This window comes from Peromyscus eremicus, chromosome 3 (genome assembly GCF_949786415.1).
Source record: "Peromyscus eremicus chromosome 3, PerEre_H2_v1, whole genome shotgun sequence".
NCBI lineage: Eukaryota > Metazoa > Chordata > Mammalia > Rodentia > Cricetidae > Peromyscus > Peromyscus eremicus.
The window spans coordinates 64,201,310-64,228,488 of NC_081418.1; the positions used below are offsets into that span (position 1 = coordinate 64,201,310).

General features: G+C 46.7%; 1 protein-coding gene across 5 annotated transcripts in view; it reads left to right on the top strand.

The window, feature by feature from the left end:
• Positions 1-26,419, top strand: part of Dnajb6 (DnaJ heat shock protein family (Hsp40) member B6) — a 54,977-nt gene extending 28,558 nt beyond the window's left edge. Inside the window, exons 6-10 of one of the 5 annotated variants that reach the window (XM_059257791.1) lie at positions 2,049-2,180; positions 4,644-4,785; positions 5,742-5,812; positions 21,065-21,355; positions 25,061-26,419. In XM_059257791.1, the coding sequence (XP_059113774.1) occupies positions 2,049-2,180; positions 4,644-4,785; positions 5,742-5,812; positions 21,065-21,355; positions 25,061-25,143 (719 nt within the window). In that variant the 3' untranslated portion in view covers positions 25,144-26,419. Of the gene's footprint in view, positions 1-2,048; positions 2,181-4,643; positions 4,786-5,741; positions 6,527-21,064; positions 21,605-25,060 lie in introns of those variants that run through there. The other 4 variants (XM_059257792.1, XM_059257794.1, XM_059257789.1 and 1 more) reach the window with 4 other exon arrangements.
• Positions 26,420-27,179: the final 760 nt, after the last annotated feature.

A 27,179-nucleotide genomic window follows, 5' to 3' on the forward strand; every position in this document is an offset into this window, starting at 1 on the left:
ATTTGAGATACTTAACAGACAGCTCACATCCTGTGTCCTCTTCTGGCTTCTGGACACTATACCCAAATGAACAAACCCACACAGAGACATACACTTATATAAATTTTTAAAAAATATAAATTTTAAAAAAAAATGTGTTTTCAAAGTAGTTAATAAATGAACTCCACAAAAGATGGCCTCCTCCAGTCCCAGCTCAGACAGCAGTTTACTTCATTTGTTCACCCTGTATTAGTAAACTTCTGTTAGTGAACACACCAAGTTTCTTTCATCCACCCACTGCCAGACCTTGGAAGAAGACAGCCAGGGCCATTGGCCAATTAAGTCCTGTTTTCTTGGACTCAGCTTTAGGCAGTGCTGCCTGGCCGGCCAGTCTTGTTCAGAATAACCTTGACTGCTTGTGCCTCTCTGCTCTGGCCCCTGTGATCCTATCCCGATAGAGCCCTTTTGGGGGAACGCCAGCCGGAGACCCCTCTTGTGGAACCAGGGCTCCCTGGAATGTTGTGTTTGTGTTCATCTGACTGCAGGCAGCCTAGCCATTTCTTGTGCTGGTTTCTCTTGTCTGTTTGTCGTTATGTGTTTGTGACATCCTTCTTCATGCATTTGTGTTTGAAAGTATGTAGTGTATGATTCTTTACAGATTTCCCACTTTCCTAGGGGAAATAAAAACACTAAGGTAAGTTTAAAAGGTAATTCTAAATACTATATTGTTAGCTGCCATAATGAAAAACTGAATTTGCTGCTCACTTTAGATTGCAGTGTTGATATACGTTAGATGTAGAGTATTCTTGCTGAGTCATTGGTCAGCGGTGCACCACTCCCTACCCCTCTCCCCCAGGTTTTTTCTCTGTCTCTGGCTGTCCTGGAACTCCTGTAGACCAGGTTGGCATCGAAGTCAGAGAACCTCTGGCCTCTGTGCTGTGGCCACCCCCAACCCCTGTCCCAAAGAGCTGGTATCAAAGGTGTGTACCACCATGCCTGGCTGTTGAAAAAGCCTTTTCTTTTCAGGAGCATCATCATGTTTTCAGTTAAAGTGATAATCATTTGTCCCAGGCAGAGTACTTCAGATTCCACTGGTCTTATAAAAATTTAAGATTCTTGTATATTCCTGTGAGTGTCCTGCCTGCCTGTGTTGCCTGTGTATCACATGGGTACTGCCCCTGGAGGCTAGGAGAGGGTGTCGGATCCCCTGGAACTGGAGTTGAGATGGTTGTCAGCCTCCCCGTACGTGCTAGGAACTGAACCTGTAAGAACAGCACATGCCTTTAACCTCTGAGTTAACTCTCCAGCTTTATCTTGTAAAAATCTTGGCCATCAAATTGGACAGAAATGAGAAACGCAATTCTTGGAACAGCCTCATCAGCCTCACCAGCAAGTGACAGCTACCTGTTGCTGCTGCCTTAGAACACTTGTAGATCAGGCTTGTCTGAAATTCAGCTAGAATTAAAGGTGTGGGCCACACAGAATTATTTTGGTGAAAGCATCTCCTTCTATCTGGACAAGTATCTAAGGTTGGAGGCTGGAGAGATGGCTCATTCCTTGCAAGAGATTAGATTCCAGAACTCAAGTTGGGCATTTCACAACTGCCTTTAACTCCAGCTCCATGATGACCAGATGCTTCTGGCCTTTATGTATACATGCACCTAACCTTTCAAAGACACATGTGTGCATAAAATAATAGGGGGGGGGGGAACCCAGAGATTTGTCCTAAAATTGAAACCATCTTTTCTAACGAACCTAACTGTGTACTTGAGCAAAAAACTTTGTTGAATGGCACTCTGAAGGCTTGATAAAGAGCCAGGTGTACATGGACGCACCATTCGCATTATGAGTCTGGTCATTTGCTTTGTAGCTTTGGGCTTTATTTGAATGATACCAGTAAGTAAAAGTGTTGGGCATGTGCTCCAGACCTGCTAAGAGCTGTTGCTCTTAATAGTAAGATATTTGTTCCTAATGGACTGATGTGTATCAAGACATTAACCTATTTTTCTTCTCCTATGGAAAAAAATAAACTTGTGTTATTTTTATAACACATTTTCATTTGTTTCTAGAAGACCCATTTGATGACTTCTTTGGGAACCGAAGGGGTCCCCGAGGAAGCAGAAACCGAGGTGCAGGCTCGTTTTTCTCTGCCTTCAGTGGATTTCCTCCTTTTGGAGGTGGATTTCCTGCTTTTGATACAGGTATTAAAGCTCTAAATGGATCAGTCTGAACAAGGCTTTTAGCTAGCACAGTTTGAAGTTTGTAGGGGGCTGGGCAGGTCATCTTTGTTTGCTTAGAAATCTATTTCCTGTCTTGAGTGTGGGTGTGTAGACTGTCAGGCTCTTGCTATAGACAGGTGTGAAGGTAATGCTTGTAATCCTGGAGATTGTAATGACACCCTATCTCAAAATAAGAAAAGCCATGGCCACCATTGTGGGACTGTAGGGCATATAGTTTTCCCCTGCCTTAAGGTGCTCATAAGGTGTGTCCCAAAAAGTCTGCATGTGAGAAAACAAAGGGCATTATTCCCATCTTGAGAAAAATTCTGTTGTGTATGAGTACTTGGACACATGGATACCATTGTGTTTGTTTGGAGGCCAGAGGGAGAGAGCTCTTGGGGTTATTTTTCTCCTTCCACGTGGGTTCCTGGTATAAAACTAAGGTCATCAGGTTTTAATGGCATGCTTTTATCAGCTGATAAATCATGCATCTGGTTGCCCCTTAGAATGGTTCTCAACCCGCTGCTCTCGACCCCTTGAGCGTGTCAAACAACTTTTCATAGGGATCTCCTAAGACCATCAGAAAACAGATACTTACTTACATTACAATTAATAACTAGCAAAATTACAGTTAGGAAATAGCAGTGAAAATAATTTTATGGTTGGGTTCACCACAACATGAGTATCTGTATTAAAGGGTGTCCGCATTATGAAGGTTGAGATCCACTGCTCTAGAGAATCATTAGTAATAATAAGATTTTGTGTAAAGTAAACAAGAATAATGAGATTTAATTTCTTTATTTTGGTGTGAGCTTCAATACTGTCAATTAGACTTCCAGCGCTCATTTCCTGTGGGTATCACCAGTCCTAGGCAGCATTAGAGCTTAAGTAGAGCTTAAATGATTGAGACATGCCTAGGAATGTGAGTTGTTTTAGTTTGAGAAACAGGAAACGTACTGAGGTCTTTAACAAAAACAAACAACCTCACATCAGCAGATAGGTCTGCTCCGTTACCTTAAAAATTAATGGTCTTTACAACCCATAGTGTAATTGTGGTATGATTGAGAGCAGTGTGCACATACTGCAAGAGTACGATTTCTCAAATAATTATACTGTTTCTAAAATTATTTTAAAGTTTTTATTTTATGTATATGGGTGTTTTGTCTGCATGTACTCCTCTTACCATGTGTATACCTGGTGCTCATTGAGGCTAGAAGAGAACTTTGGATCCCTTAGAACTGTAGTCGGAGACAGTTGCAAGCTGCTGGGGCTCAAAGCTGGAAATGCGTCAAGTCCTCTTAACTGCTGAGTGTATTTCCAGGCCCTCTAAAATTATTTAAAAATTTTTATAGTTCAGATTTTTCAAAGAATTAGTTGTTAGTCTAAAACTTTTTCTTTTGAGACATGGTCTCATTAGCCCTGCTGTTCTGGTGATCACTATAAAGCCTTGACCTCTATAGAGCCTTGACCTCAAACCTGTAGTCATCATCCTGCTTCAGCCCCTTAAGTGTTGGGATTACAGGCACGAACCATAATACCTGGCCAAAGAATTGGAGTTTTGGGGTACTGGGGATCCAATCTAGAACCTTGTGCATGCTGACAAGCATTCTGTACCTGAGATAATACCAGCAGCCCTTAGCACAAGGTTTGTGTCCTGTGATCCCATTGCAAGAAAATGAGCTAGTAGGCTCATATTTCTGTTGTGCTCTGTCTGTAACATAGAGATACTTCTTACCCCTGCTCCGTCTACTGTTTGGTACTAAGTAGCTACCCCAGAGTAGGGGCAGTCTGGCAAGTTGGAAATACCAGTGAGCCGAAGCAAAGCACTTTGGGAGGAGAGACCACTGAAAGAAAGTAGCTATAGCTCTGCAGAAGTGATTCTGGAGATGGCCATGCTGTTGACAGACATGTGTCTCCCACCTCAAATCTCAATCTGTAGATAGACTAAGATGGTCTTGTGCTTAGGGGGAAATCACCTGCCTTTTCATCCCACTTGGTTGGATTAATTTGTGCCATCACACTTGGACCTTGGCATATTGCTCTTTGAAGCAGCTTTTGGGTGGTGGGGGTGAGTTTAAGCCAGGTTGTGGCAGCACACTCAGGAGGGTGGCACACTCAAGAGGCAGTTCAAGGTTAGCCTGGTCTACAGAGTGAATTCCAGGACAGCCAGGGCAACACAGAGAAACCCTTTTCTTGAAAGGTTTCAATTCCTTATATTTGTGTATGCGTGGGCACTTGCTGGGGAGCAAATGGCATGCATGGAGAGTGCAATCAGTTCTCTTACTATGTGGGTCGGGGGCAAACCAGGCTTGACAACTGGTGCCTTAACCCACTGAGTTATCTCACTAACCCTCTTGGAAGCTTACTAAGTTTTGAACTTAGTAATTTTTTGCATGAATACTTGAAGTATGCAGCCTTTAACTGTATTTTCTGTTTTTTCTATAGGATTCACTCCATTCGGCTCACTAGGGCATGGGGGCATCACTTCCTTCTCTTCAGCATCATTTGGCGGTAGCGGAATGGGCAACTTCAAATCAATATCAACTTCTACTAAGATAGTTAATGGCAAAAAAATTACTACAAAGAGGTATTTATCAATGAATTTATTTGTTTACATTTGAGGTAGTGAACTCACCTAGACCAGGCTGGCCTCAGATTCACAGAGAGCCACTTACCCCGCCCCTAGTGCATTAAATGCTCAGCCAAGATCTTGACTTTCTTGATTCTTCTGCCTTTCATGATAGCAGTACTGTGGTTAGTGGTTTTCACACCACTGTTGTGCTATGGCTTGAAATGCAGGATCTTGCCCACAGTAGGCAAGCATCCTTACAAACTGAGCTTTACCTCCAGCCCTTATTATTTTTCCACTTAAAAGTTTTTGAGACTTGGTAGACCTGGATGACCTTGAACCCTCTAATCCTGCTCCTGTCTTTCTAGTGATGAGTTATAGTCATGCACATCACATGTAGCTTAGTGTTTGTTCTTAGTCATGGGAGTCTGATGGCACAGTGTTTCATGTGCTTGCTTTGCACATCCCTCCGAGCTGAATTTCTAAATCAGCTAAAGTTTTAAAGCCTTTTGCTTTCAGTGTTTGCTTAACGTTTACTTTGAGGCATGCCAGTGTGTGGTCCTATGAGATGAGCTTTCCTGGTACTGTCAGTGTTGCAAAGGGAAAGTGGCTGAGTAGGAGAACCCTATGGTTGAGTTGGGCTGGAACCTAGGGTCCAGGTGCTCTGCCCCTTAGCCACACCTCAGCTCCAGCCTTATTCTTTGTGTTAGTAACATCTTGTGTATTGTTAGCAGACAGAGTCACAGTGTTTATAGAGTCCAAACTTAGTTTTGACAGGACAGGAATCTTAAAAAAGAATTCTTAAGCTGAATTTTTAGCTTAATTTTCATGGGCCTGTTCTATAAATACTCATATTTAAGAATATTATAAAAACTTTTTTTGTGCTTCTAAGGACGAGCCTAGGGCCATAAATGTGCTAGGCAAACTCTACAGTCCAGTTGAACACCGGTTTCTAAATGAATCATTTCTTACAGAATTGTGGAGAATGGTCAGGAAAGAGTAGAAGTTGAGGAAGACGGACAGTTAAAGTCCTTGACGATAAATGGTAAGGAGCACCTGCTACGCTTGGATAACAAGTAATTCAACGCACGCATTTAACAGAAATGGTAAACCATAACAAGCACCATTTGAGGAATAACGAACTTTTTTTTTGAAGATTTCAAACGAACTCGACTTTCTGTATAACTGTACCTAATCTAAAGTATTTATAAAACAGCTCATCGGAGCCCCTATTTGTCATAGACTTTTGAGTTTGTTGTTGGGACCACAAAATAGGACCATTTTTTTGTCTTTAAAATTGTTGTAATCTCTGTATGCACTTTGCTTTAAACAAAAGAAAACAAAACGTAGTCTGAGGTGAGCCCTGTGACTCTTGAGTAGTGCTAGGACAAGACTGTTGTTTAACACCAGCATGGATCTGCTTCCTTCCCATTGTGTTGACATGTGAGTGAGTAGTGTCAGCCTGCTGTGAAGTTAACATTGCCAGATGAACCTTCCACAGAAATATTTCAATTTTATTTTCAGTATTTAGTAATGAAAGCTATTACTGCATCAATGGTAATACATTTCTGGTTTAGTGTAAATTAAGGATGTTTTCTAGTTGTGCATGGATGCTGGCAAATTCGTCAGTTCTGACAATTGTTTAAATATGTAATGTTAAGCTTAGGTTTAAAAAAAGCTGGTAATTTGGGTCTATGTCATTTGCTTAAAAAAAAAAAAGAAAATAAATGCGAATGTGTTTGGTGCATTCTTTCATGAGTGGGGTCTGCAGCCTTCTTGTGTCTGTGTGATTTTGTGCCTGGGCTTCTAGTGTCACTGCTGTGCTTCCTTCCATCATTATGGTGGATTCTGAGTGGAAGTCACATAGAGATCTGTCTTCAGTGTGTATGTACAGAGAGTATATGAAGACCTGTAAACAATGACCAACAATGTGTGTGTGTGTGTGGGGGGGCGCTCAGATTATATGAAGACCTGTATAAATAATGAGCAACAACTTAGTGATTTGTTTGGGATTGAATCCAGGGCTTGATGCATGCTAGACAGGTAGTTACCACTGATACCCTCTCATCCTTGTATTTTTGAAATCTCTTCTAAACAGCTCAGTCTAGTCTTGAACTCTAGATTTCTCTGCCTTCACTCCAAGGGATTATAGGCATGCTCCATCATGCTTTGCTGTTACAAATGTTAGTATAACAGTTTGTGAGGAAAAAAGGAACCAGTCCAGAAGTTTTCATTGAAAACTCTGTTGTAGTTTTCTAAGATAGTTTACAGACTATCATTTCAGGGCAGTGTGCATGGAACATCATGGTCTGCTTAAAGAGCCAACAACAATGAATTTCTCTGGTTTTTCAGTCTGTAAAAATAACCTTTGGTTACAACAATTCTAGCTAAATGTGATATTAAACTAAACTTGCATTTAAGCCCCCACTCTATCATTTAAGAAGTAAGAAATGTAGATTCTGATTGTTGTAAAAATTTCTCCTGGGACTGTAAGGACTCTGATACTGCCTGGAATAAGGAATAGCCATTTTACAAACTTAAGAAAACCTTTAAAGTGCATAGCTAAAGTGAATGATCTAAAGATGATGGCAGAGGATTAAGCATTTGAACATGTCTTAGGAGTGAGCTGGTTGTGACTCCCACGCCTTTGGATAAGGTGGGTATGCAAACACACTGCAAATCTGAAGACATGGGTGCCTGTTGCTTTTTGCTTCTCAAATAGTGTGTGACCAGAAAGCCCTACTTCATTAACGACATCAAGTAGGTACCTGGAAACAGGATGAGACAGAAGCTGTGGTGTTGCTAAGGACATGGGAGTGGAAAGGAGCGAGGCAGTACTTGGCCTCAGTTTTGTATTTGCGCATGTGTGAGAACACTGATGTTGGAACTTGAAGCTTTGGAGGTCATGCAGCTGTGCTAGAGGCCAAAGACCAGGGGTGGAGGAGGAGGGCGTGTCTGTTGCTGGCTGTGCGGACACACAACCCACTTGGTAAAACTGGTTCCCAGAGAGCGGAATCAATCCCCAGGGTGGATGCCACTTGATGCCACTTTGGGAAGGTTTGAATTGCTGTGTGGTGGTGGTGGTATTTAGCAGTGACTTGATAAATGAAAAGGTCCCTTTGCCACTTTGAAAAGGAAGGTCTTGGGGTCTCTCTCTCTCTCTCTCCCTCCCTCCCTCCCTCCCTCCCCCTCTCTCCCCCCTCTCTCTCCCTCCCTCTCTCTCTCGCTCTCCCCCCTCTCTCTCCCCCTTTCTCCCCCCTCTCTCTCCCTCCCTCTCTCCCCCCTCCCCCCTCCCCCCTCCCCTCTCTCCCCTCTCCCCCCCTCCCCCTCACTCTCTCTTCTCCCCCTTCCTTTCCCTCTCACTCTCCCCCTCCCCCCTCTCTCCCCCCCCTCTCTCCTCCTCTCCCCCCTCTCCCCCTCTCCCCCTCTCTCCCCTCCCCCCTCCCCCTCTCCCCCTTCCCCCTCCCCTCGCCTCTCTCTCCCCTCGCCTCTCTCTCTCCTCTCTCCTCTCTCCTCTCTCCTCTCTCCTCTCTCTTCTCTCTTCTCTCTCTCGACAGGGTTTCTCTGTGTAGTTTTGCGCCTTTCCTGGAACTCGCTTTAGAGACCAGGCTGGTCTCAAACTCACAGAGATCCACCTGCCTCTGCCTCCAGAGTGCTGAGATTAAAGGTGTGCGCCACCACCGCCTTAAAGGTCTCTCTTGAGTGGTTAGTCTTAGAGAATCTATCTGAAAGCTTGTGAGGGTATGCTCAGTTTCTGTTCAGGACTATTCTCAGAAGCTGGCTACCATGTGCAGAGTCCTTGATTAGGAGGTGCCTGTGTCTGTAAGTTTCTCTTTTTCCCCACTCATTCTCTTCTGTGTCAATGAAGTGAAGGCTCATTCCCCACGCCTTTTTTTTTTTTTTTTTTTTTAAACACAAGTTCTAGGATTGGTTCTGGAGCTGAGTCACTGTTAGGATATGCAATGAACATATGTTCGTTGAGTGGCTTGCCTTGTCGAGGTTAAGGGCAGTTTTAAATAGCAATGTGTAGTCAATCTGGCCATACAGCAACTTTCTCAGCCTGTGTGTCTACACGGTTAAAAGTGGGGGGTACTTGTAGGTGCTCAGGTTTGAGGGACAGTGGGATGAGCTGCTTGGCACAACTCTAGTGTTTATTCATCATGTATGTGTGTGACCTCTTAAGGAATATCATCTCTTTCAGAATTCTTTTTTTGGGGCATGTTGATGGTAGAGAGAGAGTCTCATTCTCCTGCCCTGACCCCCCCAAGTTCTGGGATGATCTACAGGCATGTACTGTTAGCCTCCCCTTGTTGTGGGTCTCACTATGTATGTAGACCATGGACAGCCTGGTCTACCTAGATAGTACAGCCTATATAGTTCTGAACTCAGAGATATACCTGTCTGACTCTTTTTGGTTTTTCGAGACAGGGTTTCTCTGTGTAGCTTTGCGCCTTTCCTGGAACTCACTTGGTAGCCCAGGCTGGCCTCGAACTCACAGAGATCCGCCTGTTTCTGCCTCCCGAGTGCTAGGATTAAAGGCGTGCGCCACCACCGCCCGGCTACCTGTCTGACTCTTAAGTGCTGGGATTAAAAGTGTGCACCATCACTCCCAGCCCTTTGAGATAGTTTCTTTGTGTAGTTCTGGCTTTCCTGGAACTAGCTTTGTAGACCAGGCTGTCCTCAGACTCAGAGGTGCGCCTGTCCTCTGCCTCCCAAGTGCTGGGGTTAAAGGTAGGCACCACCACCGCCTGGCTCCCAGCCTTTTTTTTTTTTTTTTTTTTAAACTTCATCGTGGATAGAAACCAGAGATTTGTGCATGGTGTACCCTAGCTGCATTCCCCAGCCCTCTTCCAGAATATTTTCTCAGATTCTTCTGTTACACTTTTTGTGTTTGTAGTTTGGTTTTTCTGCCTTGTTGGGAGTTGGGGGAGATAAGGTCTCACTGTTGCTTAGGCTGAACTGGAAGTTCATTGTCTAGCCTACTTCAGCTTTCCAAGTGCTATGATTATAGGCACAAACTACTACACCTGACTTGCTGCTGCTTGGTTGACTTCATTTGAATTACTTGCATGGACCCTGGGGATGATAGGGCACAGTCCATAGATTGCTCACCCTAGCATATACCAACACAGATTAAATCATAACCTCAACCTCAGCTTGTAGGTGGTTTGAAGATACTGATGGGTATGAGACCCTGTTTAGGGTTGCGAAGAAGTGCTAGGGAGTGTTGAAATACATTTCTCAAAGCTTTCCTTTTTTTAAAAAAAAATCATTTTACATTTGTGTTTGGGTGTGCCTGTTTTCCTGTGTGCAGTGTACACATGTAAAAAGCATTTTGTGCGTGAGTGTTGTATGCATGTGTCTACTTGTGCACCATGTGTATGCAGTGCCTGAGGAGGCCAAAAGCAGCCATTAGATCCCCTGGAATTGGAGTTACAGACAGTTGTGAGTGGCTATATGGTACTGAGAATTGAATTCTGGTTCTGGAAGAGTGGCCAATGCTCTTAACTGCTGAGATATTTCTCCATCTCCCATTCTTGATTAAAAAGTTTTATATATATATATATATAAAATTGTAAAACTAATGTCATTCATTTGGTGTACACTTTTAGGTGACAGTGGGTTTAAAATAAAAAAAAACTGGGTATTTTGCAAATATGTATGTCTGTGCACATGTATGTTTGTACTGTGCATGTCTAGTGCTTTTGGAAGCCAGAAGAGGGTGTTCCCCTGAACTGGAGTTACAGGTAGTTTTAAACTGCCATGTGGATGCTGGGAATAGAATCAGATCTAGAAGAGCAAATACTCCTAACTGCTGATCCTTCTCTACATCCCAGGACTTGGTTTTATGCGTCTGTGTGAGTGTGCACACGTGAGTGGAGTTATTCATAGAGGCCAAAAGAAGGCACCTGATTCCTTGGAGCTGGAATACTAAACAGTGTTGACAAGGTTGCCATGGGTGCTGGGAACCAAATTCAGGTCTTCTAGAAAAATGCAAAATGCTGAGCCATCTCTCCAGCCCACTGACAACATTATGTTCTGTTATAGGCTGGTTTTAGAAAGCATAGTATACAAAAAGTGTCTCTGGGAATTTTTGAAATAATAGGACAATTTTTCCCTTTTTGCCCTCTGGTAGCCAGAATCTAGAATGAACTGACGGGCAGGAGGTGCATCTTTTTTTTTTTTTGACAGTCTTACTATGCAGTCTGTATTGATAGTACATCAAGGAATGGAAACACAGGCTTCCTCTATTGACCAAGAATGAACCCAGATTTGAATCCTCCACTTCTCTCTCTTTTCTTTCTGTGGTCACTGGCTTGTCTGTAGTCAGCATGTGTGTCTGTATTTGTCCTGTCTCCCTACCCTAAAAGGGCTGTGCTTTCTATTTATTGAACACAGGAAAAACGGCATTCTTTAGAGACTTCAACAGTTTCACAAGGGAAGAAGTTATATTACTGCTCCTAATGACTCAGAACCAAACTCTAGAAGAGCAGATTCATATTCATACCTTCCTCTCCTCCCCCACCCCCCAGGGTTTCTCTGTATAAGAACCACCTGCCTCGCCGGGCGGTGGTGGCGCACGCCTTTAATCCCAGCACTCGGGAGGCAGAGCCAGTCGGATCTCTGTGAGTTCGAGGCCAGCCTGGTCTCCAAAGCGAGTTCCAGGAAAGGTGCAAAGCTACACAGAGAAACCCTGTCTCGAAAAACCAAAAAAAAAAAAAAAAAAAAAAAAGAACCACCTGCCTCTGCCTTCCAAGGCATGTGTCATGACCACCCAACATTATTATTTTGTTTTTTAGGGGCAGATTTTGAGCGCTGACCCATTTCTCCAGCTCCAAAATGTTTTAAACTGAAGAACTAAGTGGCATCTGGTTTATGTCCAGCACCTGAGTCCTGTTTGTTCCCTTTTCACTGAGCATGTGGCAGAGGGCAGTGGAGTCTGCCTGGGCTGCTTGGGTGCAGGAAGCTGCTTCGCGTGTGTTCCCCGTAAATTCTGGCTCTGGTCCTAGAGGGTGCTCCAAGAGGCATTCAGGAGTGGCCACAGCTGTGGGGTGTGGGGAGTTGCTAAGCAGCACTGTCTTGTAACTGACAACATTTGGCCTCAGTCATGGGAACAGTTGGTGTTTTTAAGATTCCCATTGAGTCCAGCCCTGCCTGCCTAAGGACTGACTTGGTTATGAACACCCTTACCCAGGGTATTTGGTGGGTATGAGCAACACAGTTTAGGGGCACAGCATCCTATGGGACAGGTAACTTTTCCATGTAGAGGATACCAACTCCACTGGGACTGCTGGAAACCATTTGGCCCTTTGTCTTTGTTCACTGTGACTCAGGAGCTTCAGGATGCTTGTGACACACACAGCTCCCAACAGCAGTTGGACACCCCTTGTCATCAGCTACGGTGCTTTTCATACTTCTTAACCATACAGTTAGGGGCTCTGTCCTCACTTGGTAGCATGGGCTAGCCTCATACGTGTGGAACTCTTGCCTTAGTATCCTAAATACTGGGATTTCAGTGTATGCCACCACACTCAGCTCAGCAGTTATTTTTATATTCTGTCTGTGTATCTCTTGACTCCAAAGATCATATTTAGTAAGTAAGTCTTTAAGGATTCTTCATAAGTCTGAGAATATGATTCAGTGGTATGGTACTTGTCTAGCCTGTGTTAGAAATAAATTATGTCCTGTTTGAAATGAATGCTTTGGAGATTCGTTGCCTCCTAGGTCCCCTGAAAATACTGTTTTTGCCTGCTTTGTATTTCCTAACTTTTCTCCATGGCATTCCCCAAGCTGACCCTGCTGACCCTTTGCATGCAGTTTCCCCCTCCCTCCCTCCCACCCTCACTTATCCCAGGCTGCCCGGTCCTCGCCCGCTCTCTTGCTTTTCTCCTTTTTTGGCTGCTGCGTACCTACTTTTCTGTTCACATGTGTGTCCTCTCGAAGGTGATCCCCATTCTGTTTGTTTGAGACTGAAAGCACATCGCTCTTGTTCCCCTTATTTGAAGCTGTTTACAAGAACAGGGCCGTGTCCCAGTGCCTGACCCATGTCAGTCACCAACTATGGGACTTCATCTGATGAAATCTCAGGTTACCGGTGGCATTAATGACTGGAGTGAAGTAGACCTCTCTCCCTTGTACTGAGAGAGGGCTGTGGGAAGTCTGGAGTGCACTCACATTCAGTGTGGCATCTGAAGTCATGCCACACTCATGTGACAGCTGCCGAGTATTTATTTCTGTCACAGCTTCTGGGTGACCTCAGTGTCTTGACTCAGGACACTGGCAGATCATGGGTTTGTTTTAAAATTTCATTTGATTTGTTCAAAAGCAGGATGTTTTCTGGTGTGTTCCCCAAGTGGAAAAGAAGCATGAACTCTCCTAACCAACTTGAGCATTTTAGATATTTCCATAAATTTAACCTGGGATATGGCTCAGTGGTTGACTTGCAGTAGTCCTTGGCTTGGATCCCTCCTGAGCACCAAAATAACCCCATTAAAAAAATGAATGCACGCCGAGTGGTAGTGGCACATGCCTTTAATCCCACTTGGGAGGCAGAGGCAGGTGGATTCCTGTGGGTTTGAGGCCAGCCTGGTCTTCGGAGTGAGATTCAGGACAGACAGGCTCCAAAGCTACAGAAAATCCCTGTCTCAAAAAAAGAACGTAAGGGGACTGTAGAGATGGCTCAGAGGTTAAGAAGAGCACTGGCCTAAAGGAGCCAGGTTCAGTTCCCCCCCATCTGGTACCCTCATACAGATCTACATGGAAACAAAACACCAATGCACATAAATAATTAAAAAAAAAAAAGAATATAAGCTGGGCAGTAGTGGTGCATGCCTTTAATCCAGCACTCTGGAGGCAGAAGCAGGTGGATCTTTGTGAGTTCGAGGCCAGCCAGGGCTATACAGAAAAACCCTTTAAACAACAAAAGAATGTGTCAATGGCTGATGTGGTGGTACAACCTTTAATCATAGCAGAGGAACGTGGATCTAAGTTCAAAGCTAGCCTGGTTTACACAGAGTTCCAGACCCTCCCCTCCCCTCTAAATTTAAAAAGAAAAAAAAAAAAGCCCCAAGAATTGGCTAGCAGAAGTTGTGCCAAAATTTTAAGATGAATTATTATTTTTTATTGTATGCGGGTGTTTTGACTGCATTTATTTCTATGCATCATATGCATGCTTGGTGTCCATAAAAGCCAGAAGATAGCAGACTAAACGGGTCTTCCTGAAGAGCAAATGGTGCTCCTAACCTCTGAGCAAATCTAGTCACTTTTTCTGCCAATTTTTCTGTGACTAACGTGGATCACACTCAGGCTGCAGATTGCTAAACCAAAACTGTTCCAGTGGTGAATGGCCAAAGAGGAGATGGTACAGTAATATGGCTAGTGTGGGAAGCTTGACAGACGTCATAGATTTGATGCCAGGTATGGGAAGAGGTCCAGTGGCAATTAGCACTTGTTAGACTGTGCCCAGGAAGAAACTGGTAGCTCTGGGTGAGATGGTGAGCTGAGCCCTTAGTTTTTTGTCCCTGGGTGCCCAAGAGTTACTACAGAGTGCTGTGATGGGAGCGGTGCCCAGGTCTGTAGTAGACCATGCCTCTAGCATCCGTGCTGTGACCCTTCCCTTCCTGGTCACATACTATGCAGAAGGCTGTGTGCCGAGTCTCAGATGGTTTTCCTGGTTTTGAAAGATTGCCAGGAGGACCTGGCATTTGTTTTAGTTGCAGAAAATGTGTACTTTGTACCTTCCAGAAAAGCCTTTGTACATCTTTTATTAAATTACACTTGCTTGTATATACATTCTATCACACACATGGAGGACGGGACAGAGGACATCATGCAGGAGTTGGTGGCTTCCAAGAAACTCAGGTCATTAGGCTTTGTGGCAGGCACCCTTGCTCTGAGCTTTCTTCCTGGCTCTGCCTTTGTGTGTGAGATGAGTGTAATATAGCAAGCTCTGGGATCCTCACTGACCCACATGTTTCCTGGACATGTTAAAGCTAGCAGTGAGGAGTACTCTGAGACATGCTGGTTGTGGGCCTGACTTACCTTCCTTGTATGGCAGTTGACTCAGTGCTGGTTCCTACCTAAGTGATATCAAGGGCACTTCCCACTGGAACTTTTATCTTTTGCAAGTCAGGTTCTCAAGTGACTATTAGGAACTTCTAATCAAAATAGTCTTTCGTTGGTTCCTTGGATTGGGCCTCCCATGCCTACAGGCCTTCTGAAGTCCTTTACCCACTTTGCTTCCAGGCACATAGCCTGAAAGGTTGGTCCATTGACATGTGTCTATCTGTTGCTAGGATATCTGGGATGGAGCTGGGGTGCAAAGTGTTGGTTTATCCCAGGATGGAGGAGGAAGGCTTCAAACCATGTAGGTTTGGACAGATTGCCTGGGGCCCAGCCACCTTGCAGCTGTATGATCCTATGGATTCTTAGGAACCTGAAAGGTATGACAAAATACCTTGCTTATCTTGAGGTGAGGGGGAACTGCTATTTGTGGAGTTGGAATCATGTCCTTCCCTAGGGTTCTGATGGGTCCTGTGAAGGCACTGTGGATTGTTGCATAAGTGAACTCCCTTGGACCCATGTTTTCCTGTCAGTGTAGGTTTTACTTGATATTCGGACTCGGCCATCCTGGGGTTATTACCCTCATTTCAGTGTGGTCTGTTCCATTGGGAAGTTAAACTTTTGTATAATCCATATCTGATAAGGGAACAGAGCAGAGCTGTCAGTTGAGGACTGCTCCTGGGTCTTTAAATGGGAATGCTGTCTAATCTCAGACACTCTGCAGGCTCTGCCTGCTTCGATGTTAGAGCCACAGCATACTGCGCATACCAGGCTCCTCCCTAGCACATGGGTCCCTGGAAGAGCTCAACACAGCAAGCCATAGTGTAGGCTGGGACCCACCTTCCTCATTCCTAAGAAGCAAGCGTTGAGGACATCTGCTTTTAGAGTTTATTATAGTGGGTCTCAGCCTTCCTGATGCTGTGTGCGACCCTTTGATACAGTTCCTCATGTTGTTATTTCATCGCTACTTCACAACCATAATTTTGCTCTGTTATGAATTGTAACTATCTGGTATGCAGGATACCTGATATGTAACCTCTGTGGAAGAGTCATTTGATCGCCAAGGGATCGTGACCCACCTGTTGAGAATTGCTGGTTTATGGTGCTGTTTCTTTGATGGGACTTTGTTTACTCTTATGGACATTATGAAGTTCACCCTTGTTTACAGGATTTCATTCTTTTAATTTTTTGGGTCCTGGGTATGGAATCCATGATGTCATATTGCTAAATCAGTACTCTTCCCCAGAGCTACTGCTGCCAGTCCTTGCTCTACATTTCAAGATTTGGTCTTCCTCCCAGCCACTGGTACAGCCTAGGGTGTGTTCTGAGGGCCCTGTGGATGAGCTCTGAGCCTACCCTCGGTACTGTGGTCCAGCTCTACCCGGTCTCCAGGCCTGATTGGGTGTTGAGGGATAAATCGAGGGGGTGGCAGTGCCACATGTGATTTTATTTTCAGAAGGAAGCCCATCAACAGCATGGCCAGGGCACACAGCCACCCACTGACCCTGCCTCTGCAGTGGACCATTCTGTCTCTGCAGGCTGCATGTGAGGGTGCTGAGTAGGACAGAGAGTGGAGTCCTTTCTGTGATAGATAGGTGCTGTTCAGGATAAAGCTTTACTTCTGGTTCTGTGACATCTCCCTGGCCACTCTGTGATGAGGCAGCAGTGGGTGGTGGGCATGTGTGTGGTACCTGCCCAGCTCTGCTAGAGTCTGCCATGAAGGCTGTGGTTGGAAAGAATCAACCGAGTTAATTGGGTGTGCTTTGTGCCAGGATATGAAGATGGCGAGATGGTTCTCTCACACAGCTGTCTGTCAGGCATCTCCACATTAAGGGATAAGGATGAATGGTGTTTGAGCCTAGGTGCTTGCCATCATTTTGAAGGTGGTGGGGTAATGGTTTTCTGCACCTTTGTGGGTTCCCACCATAACAGGACAGAGAAGTCATCAAAACTGTAATACAACATCCCTTGTGAAAAGCAGTTTAGTTCCCATGGGCTGTTGTCATACTGGCCATGTTTCTGGGCTCATAGAGCACTTGTCCAACACTTGTGCTTGTAGGCAGCCATGAAGACAAAAGACCAGAGGGTTCAAGAGAGGAGGTTCTGAAGCAAGACAGGAACACGTCATGGGGCAGAGTGTGAAAATCACAGCACAGTACTTGAGAGAAGTTGGTGCGCTGTTACTGCCTTTGCTGTTACGACTCTGCTGTTGGAGCTTGCCCGCACAGAGCAGCCAGTCCACAGGGCCATCTGTGTTGGGGCTGAGGTCATCGGCTCTGCCCAGCTTCTTCCACATAGGAGTCAGGCTTGGTAATGTCCCAGACACCAGTGGTCATGCTGTGTCTGCTCTGGTCCAGACTGCCTTAGAGGCAGCAGTTGCTAAGTGACTAAGCTTCAGGGTTCGTCACAGCAGCAGGCTGCAAGGAGTGCTTGGACAAATACATGGCGAATGAGCCCTCCTAGGAAGTACCTAGTGGGAATGTTGGAGGAGAGAATGACCTATGTCTAGTTATTTCCCACCTTTGTATCCATCTCAGGCACTTCAGTTTGTGGGACCCCGTGGCCCATAGTCCCATGCCTTCCCGTGCTGGGCCAGGGGATTTCCTAATGGGGACTTTTAAGAAAGCTCTGAGAGCTGGAGGGCATTCTAAGCAGGAAGGTGGCGATCATGAGAGGGATTGAGGGTGGCTTCCCTCGGCCACCAAGTATTGCCTTTCCAGCACTGGGCCCTCAAGCATAGACAGAGAAACCACATGTGCTTGAATCCTGAGCTACAGCTAGTCGCCTGTCGTAAGAATGAGGCCTGTGTTCCAGAAGGGTTGTGAGGCACAATGTGTAGTGTTTTTGTTCAGCTTTCTGCTAGTTGTCTTTTTTTTTTTTTTTTTTTTTTTTTTAAAGCTTAGTTCTTTTTAAAAGTATTTCACGTTTATTTCTTTGTGTGTGTGCGCGTGCATATGTGTGCACACCATTGTGCAAGTGGAGATCAGAGGACAACTTGAGAATTGGTTCTCTCCAACATGAGCGTCCTGGGGATAAAGTCCAGGTTCTCAGCCTCGACTTGGCAGCAAAGCGCCTTTACCCTCTGAGCCGTTTTGCCCTTTGCAGGGCCTGAGACAACGAACAGGCAGTTTTCTCTGCATGGTTAGTTTCACTCAGCAGTAAGCACAGAGCTCTTTGAAGGGGCTCTGAAAGCAGGTATGCTGTGTATCCCCAGGCTGGGGAAGGTAGGGTTGGAAGTGCAGCGAGCCTGCAGTGAGCCGGAAGCACGCCACCCTCCCGGCAATTGGCTTCCCGCTGTAGATGTCCCAGCCAAGCTCTCAAAGCCAGAGTGCGGGGAGCTTGCCCAACACGGTGGTGGGCTTGTAAGACTGCCCCACTGAGGGCCACTGCCTGTAAAAGTCTGCTGGGGGAACTTGGCTTATTTTGTTGGGGGTTGTACCTTGTGGGGTGTGTCCAGGTGGAGCTTGCAGATCCAGCAGGACTGTTGGGAAGGGTGCTTCTGAAGCAGAATGTGGGGAGCATCCTGTCTCCTCTTGTAGCTGCATGGGAGCCTGGTAAGACCTGGCTCTGGGCGGACCCGAGGACACCCATCTTGGCACTGAGGTAAGTGTGAAGAGCAAGAGGCTGCTGTCCCGAGGCTCTGCCCGATGCCCTCCCCCGCAAAAGAAAGGTTTGTAGGGGGTGGTTATCACATGAAAAAGTGGTTTTCTTCACGAGTTACAGGCAACATGTTCGCCCTTCTTTCTCCTTCCTGTCATTCTTTCTTCCCTCTCCCTGTTAGTAAATATGGGGTGTCGCTATGTGTACCTCAAACTATGTATTCTAGATTGGCCCCTGGTGTGCTGTCATTCCGCCTCAGCTTCCCCTGTTGGGGTTATGGGCATGCACAACTATGCCTGTCTCTTGTCCTCCCTCCCTCCCTCCCTCCCACCCTCTCCTCCTTCCCTCCCCTCCCACCCTCTGTCTCTCTGTCTCTGTCTCTCTCTCTTTCCCCCTCCCCCCTCCCTCCCTCCCTCCCTTCACTTGTTTTTTGAAACAAGGTTTCTTTCTGTAGCCTAGGCTGGTCTCGAACTCACAGAGATCCACCTGTTTTTGCCTCCCAAGTGCTGGGATTAAAGGCCTGTGCCACCACTGCCTGGCTCTTGTTTAGTTTTTAAACATTGCATGGAATGACTTCACAGGTATTCTCTGCTCAGGAGAGAATAGTTTGGCCTGGAGTCTCTCTGGGCTTCCTTCATGTGCTTTTCTGGGCCCTAAGGCAGTGTTGAGTGCTCAGTCTCTCGATAGTGCTGAGGTGACTGGCCAGCTGTGGGGCACCCCAGGGATAATTGGCAATACCCCTAAAGGGACTGGTCAGCATTCACATTGTCCTCCTGCAAGCCATCATTTATGTCAATCAAATTCTGAACCCTGTCACCATGTACCTGCCACTATGGGCCGAGTGGTCAGGAAATGTGTTGTTTGCTGACCATCATGTGTTGGGTGTTCATTTCAGAGACCCCATGGTGTGCTAGCCTCTGTTGCTCCCCAAATTGTGCCTTTTCCTCAGCACAGTCTTTGAAAACAGTACGTCTTCATGATGCCTTAACATGGGGTGCATGGTAATTTTCCTTCCAGATGATCCCCAGATCTCAGGTTTTGGTCTCATTCAGACATGTTTCCTATCTGTAGATGAGTCGTCTATGGACTCACAAGCTTGCCCACGCCACATTTTGCCCTCAGCTGAGTGCAGAAAGTGTATGGCTCACCAGGATTTCCAAGCTCTGGGACAGGACATCCCCAGGACATGTAGAGTGGGTGTGAATGATGGGGTCAAGACTGGCACCTCTGGACAGGCTATTGTTGCTGGCTTACCTTTGTGCATGGTTGATTAAATGGATGCAAAATGGGTGTGTAAGGCCTCTTCACTGGATGCCGGTCACTTGTTGAAGCTTGTTAGCTCAGTGCTCTCAACTTTTCTTCTTTCTGGCTTTTTGAGATGGGGTTTGTAGACCAGGCTGGCCTTGAACTCACTGAGATCTACCTGCCTCTGCCTCCCAAGTGCTAGGATTATAGGCATGTAGCACCACCAGGCATGCATTTGGGGGTTTAGTGAACCTTGTGACTGTAGTCCCAGGTGTGATACTTGACCCAATTTTAAGATTCCTCAGAAATGTATTCCATTCTGTGCAGGGCTGCCATCTCCACACAGTGGGAAGATGGGCAGGTTCTCTGTTACCTATCAGGCATGGCTTCTCCACAGATCTGGTTCCAGCAGAGCCTGGGTTCATGGGAGGTGTCGAAATGAGAACTGGTCTAAAATACTTTGCAGTTTTCTCTGAGCAAGTGCCTCCCAGTGTTGAGAGTGGATGTGCCTGTCCCAGGTTCCTACCAAATGAAGGAGGCTCCTGCAGGTCTCCTGCCAGTTGACACCCAGACTGGAGGGATAGTAGCAGGGCAGCTGCTCCTCACCAGGAGGTGAGCAAAGGTTCACCTCCTGGAGAACTGAGTGTTGGAAACCCACTGCCTTCAGCTTTATGGCGGTACAAATGAAAACGGTGCTGTTATTCAAAGTCTCAGGGAATGGAAGTCAGTCCTTTAACTGTTGCTTTCTTGTTTCATTTTCAGCACCATCTAGTGTGTAAAACCATCAGGACCCTTTTCTGTTTCTCCAGAGATAACAGTCTTCTGAGTGATGATGGGCGAGTGTTGAGGGGGGTGATGAGCTGTGCTACAGACCTGACTGGGAGCTTTCCGGGAGATTGCCTGGGGCCTGGCTCTACCCCGCAGGCCTGGTGGGCAGAGTGAGTGCCCTTGGCTTCTGCAGTCCCTCTAAGCCACTTCATGCTTGTGCAGAGGCAATGCCTCCTTGGTGCTGGCCTATGGACATGCCTGGGCTGGGTCTGGTGCCTTTTTGCAGGGCTGCATTATTGGGTTGGCAAGAACCATCTTAAGCAGGATCTGCCAGGCCTTGTGCCTTGATTGTAGGCTCAGAATCTGGATGATGGCATTGCAGCAGAGACAGTTAGTTTCTCTGGGATTGCTTTATAGACCCCTCTGGGAAGAGGAGGTTATAAGTGTTATAAGTGTTCAGGCCCAGCAGTGCAGTGGAGGGCTTGGACAGTAAGTACCTCCTTTTATAGAAATAGGGTGGCTCTAGAGATGGAGCCATCTTTTGGGAAAGAAGGCGGGTGAAGCCTTCTCCTCCCAAGGGAGGGTTGCAGCTCACAGCTCTCCTGGTGTGCTGTGCTTTCAGGTGTGCCTGACGAGAACGCCCTTGCAGAAGAATGCCAGCGGAGAGGCCAACACACACCAATTCTGGCCTCTGGGCCGGCCCCAGCATCAGTTCGGGCCCCCTCCCCAGCCCGGCCCCCGGCCCCAGCTCCAGCTCCAGCCCAGACTCCGGCCCCTTCTATCAGCACCCGCCCACAGAAGCCACCCAAGCCTGCCCCGACGGTCAAACTTGGGTCTAAAAGCAACCGGGAAGATGAAGAGCAGGACAGGCAGCGGGTTTCTGGCAACTTGGATGCCCCCATGACCTCAGCAGGTGTGCAGAAGGGAGCTGGTGTGGAGCACCCCCAAAGTGGTTTGCCCCCAGACCCAGGACAGCGAGAACAGAAGTCAGTCCTGTGTTGCTGCATTCTGACCTGAGCAGGCATGGGGAGCTGGGGGAAGGTGCCAGGCCTCCCAAGTCTGGGCAGAGGAGACCCTGCACCCAGCTCACCTTCCACAGTTACTCTATGTACAGCCTAGCTGCGTGGTTCAAAGCCCCTTGATTAAAACGGGGGTCCCAGTATTCTGATGTGTATGGAGTATGTTGTCTGTGTCAAGTTGACTGCTGAGGAAATGGCTAGGTGCTGCTTCTGTCCCTAACGGCTCCTTCTTACAGTTTTGGTACTAGATCTTGAGGTCTGTCACTTGACCTTACTTGCCCCAAGGCCACTCACACACTTAGAGTAGCTTCACTTTCCAGACAAAAGACACAGGTTCCCCGGAGAGTTCTCTCAGGTGAGCTACAGGTGAAGTTGGAGGCCTGGCTCCTTCCTCCCCCAGTGCTCAGGATGGGGTCGTCCACTGTCCAACTCTACCCTCAGCCAGCAGCTTGTACATCTTCAGGAGTATTTCCTATAGAACGTTCTGGGTGCTCAGCATGTACACATAGAATTTTCCCAGTCAGGCCCAAGCCCTATATCAGTGTAGTTTTATTGCCCAGAAGTGAAACAAGTTTGTGCCCATGGTCAAACAGGCCAAACTATGGAGGAGATGTGGCTTGGTGGTCTGTGTCTGATTGTATTGCAAAGTGCTCGAAATAGGACACAGAGGGCAAAGGTCAATTCCATTGCTTCCCAGACTTTGTATTAAAGTCAAGTCTCCAAGCCCCTTCTGGTTCTCCTCATAGGAGAATGAAGCAGAGAACTCTCCAGGGTTCTATGAGCAAAAGAACACGAAGTCCTCCATGGGTGAGGCATCGCTGGAACTGGGCAGCCAGCGTATAGCATATACCTTGCTATGAGGAGATGCCAGCAAAAACAGATGGGTGACTGGGACACGAGCTTTGGGCAGCTGAGTGGCAGATGGGTAGGTTTGCCTGACTGCACTAGAAAGCTTTCATGTGCCTCAGTGACTGTGGATACCTCCCACGATGTCGTGTTCACTCCCAGTGCTCCCAGGAGGACTGGGAGAGGTGGTGAGAGTTAGCGAACAGCAGCCTTGTAGATTTTGGCACCTCCCCATCCCCTTCCTGTTCAGTTGTGAAGACATCGTAAGGCTGGCCTGTCAGGTGCTGTGCCATTAATCTCCTGGTTTTTAGAAGGCGTACAGGGACAGGCCTGCCTGCCTGCAGAACTTGTTTACAGGTGCGCAGGCCTCCCACAGCAGGATCTGGACAGGAAGTGTGACTGCAGCAGATGGCCATTCTCTTGGCCCTGGGCCACGCCTGTTAAGCAAAAGGTGATCAGCCAAGGCCGAAGAATCTAGAGACAGTAGAGTTGAGCAGTAAGAACAGCAAATCACTCTCCCCTTGTTGCTTTGTCAGTGCTGATCCAGACCTTTTCTGTGTGTGTGTTGAGGGGAGGGAGGTGTACTAGTGAGCTTGTGGATTCCTGTAGAAATTCTTGGCCTGAGAGGCTGGAAAAGCTGTGAATGAGGTGGTCTCCCTGTATGTTTCCAAGTCTGGAGTCAGGAGCATCTGCCCATATGGCTCTGAGTGTAGCCAGTGCTTCCTCTGCTCTGTTGCTTTGCTCCCCATGCTTTTAAAGAACCATGCTTTCATACAGAAAAGGTTGTGAGCAACCCTTCACTTAACCTTCTATAGAAAAGGTTGTGAGCAACCCTTCACTTAACCTTCTATAGAAAAGGTTGTGAGCAACCCTTCACTTAACCTTCTATAGAAAAGGTTGTGAGCAACCCTTCACTTAACCTTCTATAGAAAAGGTTGTGAGCAACCCTTCACTTAACCTTCTATAGACAAGCTTGTGAGCAACCCTTCACGTAACTTCTATAGACAAGCTTGTGAGCAACCCTTCACTTACCTTCTCACTCAGAAATGGTGACTCATTTTGAAGTGGGGTTCTCCAAATTGCCACCCGAGCTATATGAGAGCTTGGCTTAACAACAAAGTGAAAACAAAACCCGTTGGGAGGGAGGGACATTAGAAACTTAGCTACGACACAACAGTGGTTTCTGGTTTCTACAGCGACAAAGCTGTCATCTCTGGGCAGCATAGCTTGCTCTGTACTGCAAGCCACTGTCCTCCAGGCAGCACAGAAGCCTTTGCAAAGTCTGATGCTCTGCTGTTGGGATCAGGGGGACCAAGAACAGACCTTTCCTTTTAAAATTCTGAGAGCCTTGTTGAAGATCTAAGATGGTCTGGGCCAGGCTTCCTGCACTTGACCCAGTGCAGCCTTCAGTGGTTTTGCTGTTATTATTGGTTTTGATTGGATTTATAAGTCTTGGGGCAAATTTTCCTAAAACAACAACAACAACAACAACAACAACAACAACAACAACCACAAAGAGAAACTTTGTGCAGACCGGAATCCCAGTTGCAGCCAGAGAGTTGCCAGGCAGCTAGATGCAGCCTGGCCAGTTGGCACTGGGAAGGGGCGTTTCCTAGATGAAGACAATGTTCACTAAGGCGTCTTCATAGAGAAAGACTTATTGTGCAGTTCAAGCCACCTGGGGCTTCATGGATTGGATGTGTGTATCTGTGTGTGTGTCTTTAAAGTTTGTTCTGCTGCACTTCTTGGAGAAGGGATTAGTGGCATTTTTCATTTGTGTAGTCCACACACAACACGGGTCTGCGAACTGTGAAGAACAACACATGGCTATTAAAAACAGAAATCATTCAACATTAGGAAAATCATGAATGAAGGAATAAACCTTTCTTTCCTTCTTCTTCCTGCTGAACTTGACCCTGCCCAGGACCTCTTGACAGAACAGCACGGCTTGCACTTTGCAGAGATAGAACCTACATCTAACCCTGCTGCTGGCCTGCCTCTTGTGCGCCCTGCCCCTCAAACTAATTCATGTGTTAAGATTTTGGTGGATCTTCATGGGAATGTTGAGGTATCAGTTGGCATGTTCTAGAAGCTGGGGTTCTGAGTTCTCTTTTGGGGCTCCTGTTCAACATGAGGCCCATATCCTGCCTACTTCATTGTGACCAGGATCTGAGAACTTCTGCAGGCCTAAAGGCAGAGCCTTTGTTTCTGGCTCATTGGCAGCATCCAAAGGTTAAGCCTCCGTCCATCTACTGTGGACTTGGTTGGTAAGGTTGTACTTATTTTATTAGCTTTAATGACAGGAAAATGAGAGAGGCTTTGTTTTCAAGGAAGAAAAATGATCTGCTAGGGAGAGTGGGCTGTCCATTGCAGAAGGGAACTGTGGAGATTCTCTGATTGACCTGGCTGTGTAGGTGACAGGGTTGTACATTCTGCAGGTAGGGCCTTGGCAGGGTCTCAGGACTGAGATGGAGCCTGTGCCACAGAGCTGGTTCTGTGGCTGGGCTGCTGGGTAAATGCAGGATGCTTGCTGTGAATAGCACACTTCCTGTGTGGTGGTGCTGTTCTGTGAGTAACACGGAAGGTCTTCAGCATGCTATCCAAACAGGATTTGGTGTTTTCATTTTTGATGTGGACACCATGAATGGCTGTTCTGTTGCTCTCTTTGTACATGGGGAAGTGTCTAGTGAGTGACCCGCCTCGTGGGGAAGCAGTTGTTGGTGTGCAGTGTTTCACAAGCCATGTTTCCTTAGGGCTCAAGGAAGGTGGCAAGAGGAAGAAGCAGAAGCAGAAAGAGGACTCGAAGAAGAAGAAGTCGACCAAAGGGAACCACTAGGCTGGACTTGGCGGCAGCCGCAGCAGCCGCTCTCGTGTGTGGTGCACACGCACACGGCAGCGGCATCCTTTCGGTGCCGCCCAGGGCCACTTCGCTTAGCAGGATTATGGACGTGTGCCCACGGATCGGTAGGATCAGGGGTGTTGGAGATGGAGGTGACAATCCCGGGTGGCCTGTATAGTATAAGCTTGTGACACAGCCTCAGCCTTGTAACTTTGCTTTTACCCAACACTAAATCTGTAGCCTTTTCCTCTTGTTGTAAGGATCTGCCTTGTTCTTTTTAGCAGTCCAAGCCCTGCTCCGAGCACTGAAGTATTTGTAGCTGTAGGAGTCCAGTAGGGTTCAGTAGGGAGCTGGGTATGTATGTGTTCATGACAGACTGTCTCCTGGTGGTGGTACAGTGTGCAGTTTTAGTACAGCGGAACTTACAGGTAATGTAAGCTGCGCCTTGAGCCATGGGTGTTAGGGTTCTTTGGATTCAGTACTCTGGCAACAAGAGGCCATCATGAGCCACTTCAGATGTAGAGTCTTTCCTTATATTTATTGTTCAATTCTTAATCTTCTCCAGATGTCAGAATTGACACCAAATATAGTTTAGTTTTTGGGAAATCTCATCTTTTCTTCTTGGAGAAATATTTGTCATTCAGTCAAAAGGTTTTGCCTATCAATACCATTTCTAGCTTTCGTAGGTCAATGCCACTGGCTACTTACACAAACACAGGGCACACACAGGTATATGCAGAATAATCAGCTATCAAGCAAGAAGATTGACCTTAGTTCTTTCTATTGCAAATATTGGCCCTTTCCTTCACAAGCACCATCCTGTCAAATCCATGCCATGCTGCCACCTAACTTGCCCTTTGCACTGAGCACCAAGTAGTTCTGATGCCGCCTCACTTCTGGGCTGCACGTGCCTCTTGGGGATGTGTTCCTTCCTCTTGGCCACGGGGATGTTACTCGAACTTTGTCTCCTTGGAAGGGAGGGCATTATAAAAAGTGTTGGTGGGCTTGAGATGCCAGCAGTTGGGTCCAGCATTGTAGAAAGGGGGAGTTTTGTGAGTTATGGGCACTACCATAGCTAGGAGTCTGGGACAGGGTCACCTTAGGTTTGAGGGCATGACCATGAAGTGTTTGCTGTGTTTGCTTGGTTTTGATGGGAGGTGGTGTGGGCAGTTACCATGGAGTGTGGATTGGTATTAATGTGTGTTGTGGAAATATCCACAAGGCGTAATGTATTTTAGTGCTACCGACGTAAATAAAATGTAAACGTCACTGAGTCCAGCTCTCTTGTGGTTATTCCTTGCCTGTAAGTTAAACTGTTACTATGAAGAATAAAAGCAGGTCTTGTATTTTTTTAATACAGTTTTATATATTTATTTATTTGGTTTGTGTGTATGTGCAAGGGTGTGCTATAGTGCACGTGTGTAAGTCAGAGGACAGCTTGTGGGAGCTCTGGGGGCCTGGTGTAGGTGCTCAGACTCGGTGGCACACACTTGTGGGAGCTCTGGGGGCCTGGTGTAGGCGCTCAGACTTGGTGGCGCACACTTGTACCCACTGAACTGTCTCACCAGCTCCTCCATTTTTGATTATGAAGATGAAGTGACATTTTTGGGGCAAGTGTTGGTGTCCCATACAAAGGACAGTTGTAGCCCAGTGAGCATGGCTTTATGGAGCAGCAGCCTGCTTGAGCATGCTGGGAGCCTTGGGGAGGTCCCTTCTCATCCTGGCTCCATGACTGTGACAATATACGGCTCAAGTCTCCAGTACTGAAGAGGAAGGTGCTGGGATGCGTGTACCAGATACCACTTCAGACGAGGCTCCCCGGCCACTCAGCCTGCATCCTAGCTGTTGATGTCATGGTTGTAGAGGTTTTAGGGACAGAGTTACTACTACTTCTGCTATAACCACTCCCTCAAGGCAAGTCACAGGTGGCATGCAGTGTTCATGTATGCATTGAGTCTTCACATGTCTTCAGGTAGCCTGGCTTTCCTGGTGAACTCAAGTCCAAGGACAGCTCTTTCCTATGCTGCTGCAAT